This window comes from Vicia villosa, linkage group LG1, assembly GCF_029867415.1.
Source record: "Vicia villosa cultivar HV-30 ecotype Madison, WI linkage group LG1, Vvil1.0, whole genome shotgun sequence".
In the NCBI taxonomy this organism is placed as follows: domain Eukaryota; kingdom Viridiplantae; phylum Streptophyta; class Magnoliopsida; order Fabales; family Fabaceae; genus Vicia; species Vicia villosa.
This window is the reverse complement of record NC_081180.1, coordinates 42,038,599-42,042,391: the sequence shown is the minus strand read 5'-3', so window position 1 is coordinate 42,042,391 and position 3,793 is coordinate 42,038,599. Positions and strand designations below refer to the sequence as shown.

The 3,793-nt window shown below is 34.2% G+C and overlaps 1 protein-coding gene across 1 annotated transcript; it reads right to left on the bottom strand.

The window, feature by feature from the left end:
- Positions 1 to 1,416: 1,416 nt before the first annotated feature.
- Positions 1,417 to 3,060, bottom strand: LOC131635436 (small ribosomal subunit protein uS4y). Its single transcript, XM_058906061.1, has 3 exons — positions 2,917 to 3,060; positions 2,422 to 2,803; positions 1,417 to 1,696 (listed from the first exon to the last, which is right to left on the bottom strand). Exons 1-3 carry the CDS (start codon positions 2,942 to 2,944, stop codon positions 1,513 to 1,515), a joined length of 594 nt encoding a protein of 197 aa, XP_058762044.1. The 5' UTR covers positions 2,945 to 3,060; the 3' UTR covers positions 1,417 to 1,512.
- Between the last annotated feature and the right edge of the window lie 733 nt (positions 3,061 to 3,793).

The following is a 3,793-nucleotide window of genomic DNA, read 5'->3' as shown; positions in this document are numbered from 1 at the left end:
AAGGTCGTCATCAACCTTCTTCTAACTATCTTAAGACTCTTTCAAAGACTTGTCTAACACTATTATCCTTTTCTTGATAGGATCTAAAGATGGTTTTGCTTCTTTTAGAAAGGCCTCCATCTTGGAAAAAGATGTGAGCAAAATCCAAAGCCTTATTTTTCCCAGTTACTTCTTGTGGAAGCAACTTCATCTTTTAAACCAGAGTAATGGGATAATCGAAAGACTCCACGACGACCTCCAAAGCCAAGAATGAGTTGGAAGCACATTGGATCTCCTCTAGGTATCGATTTTAAACAATTTTAAGGGAACCTACCTGTTCTTTGAGCTCATATCTCTTGTCGGAAACAATTAAGTAAGAAGGCCTCTCCTTAGCCTGCATCCCCGAATGCTAAAATGGACGATGTTCGACGGGTATAGTAAACTGATTCGGTTTTGTCGAGCTTCCTCAAATAGACCCGAGAAGTAAGTATAATCTTTATCAAAAGTGGAAGACTATTAACTATTTTGTATAAGACTATTAACTAATTTGTATAAGAATAATTTGTATAAGAATCATATGCATTGGTTGTTTGGTTTAATGTGGTTTAACCTGATAATGAAAATCTTCATATTTTGATGATAATGTCATTCCTTTGGAATATGGTTGGAAAAGGTATTACGAAATATCTTGTAATGTATTATGAAATTGGATGAGGAATAAAGAAATTCATTCTGATTTTAGTGATTCGTCTTCATCTTGGGAGAACATTTGTGTGCAAGTTACAAATTATAATCAAGCCATGGCTAGTTTGGGATATATTTAGGAAGTTCCTAATATTCAAGCTCTTAAGAGATGGTGGCTTCCTCCTTTAGATCGGTTGTAGTAAAAATGAAGAATCTTCTTCATCCCCTTTATTTGCACGATCCGACCTGTTATGATTTCCTAGAGGATGTAAAACCGAGGGAAATGTAGAACCTTCTAACACAAATAGCCTCATATGACTCATACCAGACTGTTATGATTTCCTAGAGAATATAAAACCGAGGGAAATGTTGAACCTTCTAACACAAATAGCCCCATAAGACTCATACCGATTGGAGTGACATTATTTATTTTGTTGGATATACTCTAAACAACAGAAAAATGCATTATAAGAATATTAAAGGGCCCCTTGAATCAAATCATCAGATTTTTTTGCTAACTGTGAAACTAAGTATTAAGTTAAAAAACGTTGAGCTTTAAAACCAGTATGCAGCGATGACAGTTGGCGTAACAAACTGTTCCTGGTGAAGATGATCTTGACATTAGGGTCAGGTGAAAGTGCAACAATTAGTACTTACAGGAGCTATGTTTAAAAACTTAATACTTGAAAAAGAAGTGTTTAAAAATAAAAACAGCATAAAGCAAGCAATGATTTCCTCACACAGAAACAAAGGTAGCAAAATTGTAAAATTCATGCATGATAAAATATCTAAAAAGTCTACAACATAAATAAGGTAGGTGCCATAATCAAAACATCAGACATAAATTATTTAATCTTCATCCTCCTCATCTCCATCACCGCCAGATGCCTTCTTAGCTGCTGCCTTGAGATTCTTTCGCTTCACGCGACCAGGACGACCACCACCAAGAGGACTTGTGAGTGAAAAGTCAATGTGCTTCTGGGAATCAACCCTCACCATGAATGATGGAATGTTCACCACCTGTCTCCCAACCCTGAGAGAAACACAAAATGACATCATCATCATCCCAAACATATCATCATCATCGCAAACATGACACTACCATCATCCCAAACATGACACTATCATCACCCCAAACAATTGTCATTAGAAAAAGGATAAAACATTATGGGACCAATAGACATACAAAAATTATGAAGGATGTAACATGAGGATCCATTCAGGGTAAATATCAATTTCTAGAGCAATAGATAGGATCATTCCTGCTTAATAACATGGAATGTATTGACAAAAACCAATGCTACTCTAACAGCAGCTATAAAGAGTGGAAGATATTACCGGCATAGTTCAAAGAGAAGCCAAAAACACACTGCACTAAAATTTGTTGCACAAAACACACAAAGAAATGGAAATATAACAGAAACCAAACATTGTTAAAAACAACCAATAATATAAACATAACCTATACAAAAAAACATGTAGTAAACACATTAGTAAAACAATCAAATCTTTTCGCAACATTAACCCAGGAGAATGTTTCCAAAACAATACGTTGTGAAAACAATTTAAATGACAAATTGGAAGAAAAATTCAATAATAATCCCAGACTAACATAACCCAGATGAACAAATGAAAAAAGCTTCACTCTTTAACAACAGTAAATTAGATTAAATAAATTAAAATTCTCAATCAGTTCCAAAGAACGGTTCATAACAAAGTGAAATATAATCAACAAAAAGTGAGATGCGATCAAAGTACCTGATGTGCCTTTGCCTGATAAGAACCCTAGCATGATGAATAGACTTAGCCATGCCAGATTTGAAGACAAGTGTCTGAAGGCGACGCTCAAGAAAGTTCTCAACAGTTAGAGCCAAGACATAATCGAGCTTGTTCTGAGTTTCATCAAGAAGACCATATCTAAACATTCTCCTCAAAAGTGCCTCTCCCTCAAAGATCCGGCGAGGATTCTTCTCATCCAGTGTCAACAGATTCCTTGCATTGTTACGGATACGGCTGAGAGCATATTGAACCCTCCAGAGCTCCCTCTTGCAGCGAAGTCCGTACTCTCCGACGAGCTTCAACTCAGCATCCAATCGCTCCTTCTCGTATGGACGACGTGGCTTCTTGAAGGTTTTCCCATCTGTTCAATCAAGAGGTTTGTGTAAATTCAACAAAAGTTCAAATGAAATGAAAAAAATAAAGAAATAAATAAATAGATATGGAGGAATATGGATCAAGGAATTGGATACTTACAATTCCGGTAAAACGAAACATGCACCATGGCTGCTTGTTTCGCCGCCGGTTCTCTCTGGTAGGTTTTAGCTTCTGTTTCTCTGAGTTACGGTAATGGCAAAACCCTTATATTTTGTGGACTGGGTATTTTTCGTTAAAGGCCCATTTACATGCAATATGCTACTTTTTCAAGGGCCCTACTACTCGCACCTCTCCAATTAACATATGTGTATTATTAAAGGTATATGTTTAAATCAAATCCTAGTATTCAAAACATCTCATTATTAGTAAGTTGTAAGGATTTCATTAACATAAATAATTCAATTATTTTATATTTTATATAAAAAATTATATGTGTTAGTTTATCGATTGGACGGGTCTTAAATTATATGTGTTAGTATTATTTTAAGTATCATATAAATTTTGATAAATTTGAAGAAGTATATCACATTTTACCCTAAAAGAGAAATAATTAAGTTAGTACATTTTATGTATTATTGTAAATTTTTATTTTTTATTTAAAATTTCAAAATAAGTAATTAATTTATATTATAATTGTTATTTTTAATATTTCATTTCTGCATAAGTCATATTTAGAATAATTTTTTTCAAATAATCATATTTTTCAAAAAAAAATCACAAATAACCATTCTTTCAAAAGAATTACTAAAGTAACCCCTTTTCAAAAAAAATCGTCACATGGAGACTGCGTCACTCTGTGTGGTGCATGCACGATAAATAAAGAGGAGGCGCCACACTGCATGGCGCATGCTCCTCTATCATGTCATGCAGTGTGGCGCATGCATTGTGGCTTTAGGTGCAGTAGTCATTTAGTACGGCTACTCAGTTGTTTTGGTTTTTTTTATTTTAAAAAAATAATAATAAATATAAATAAAAA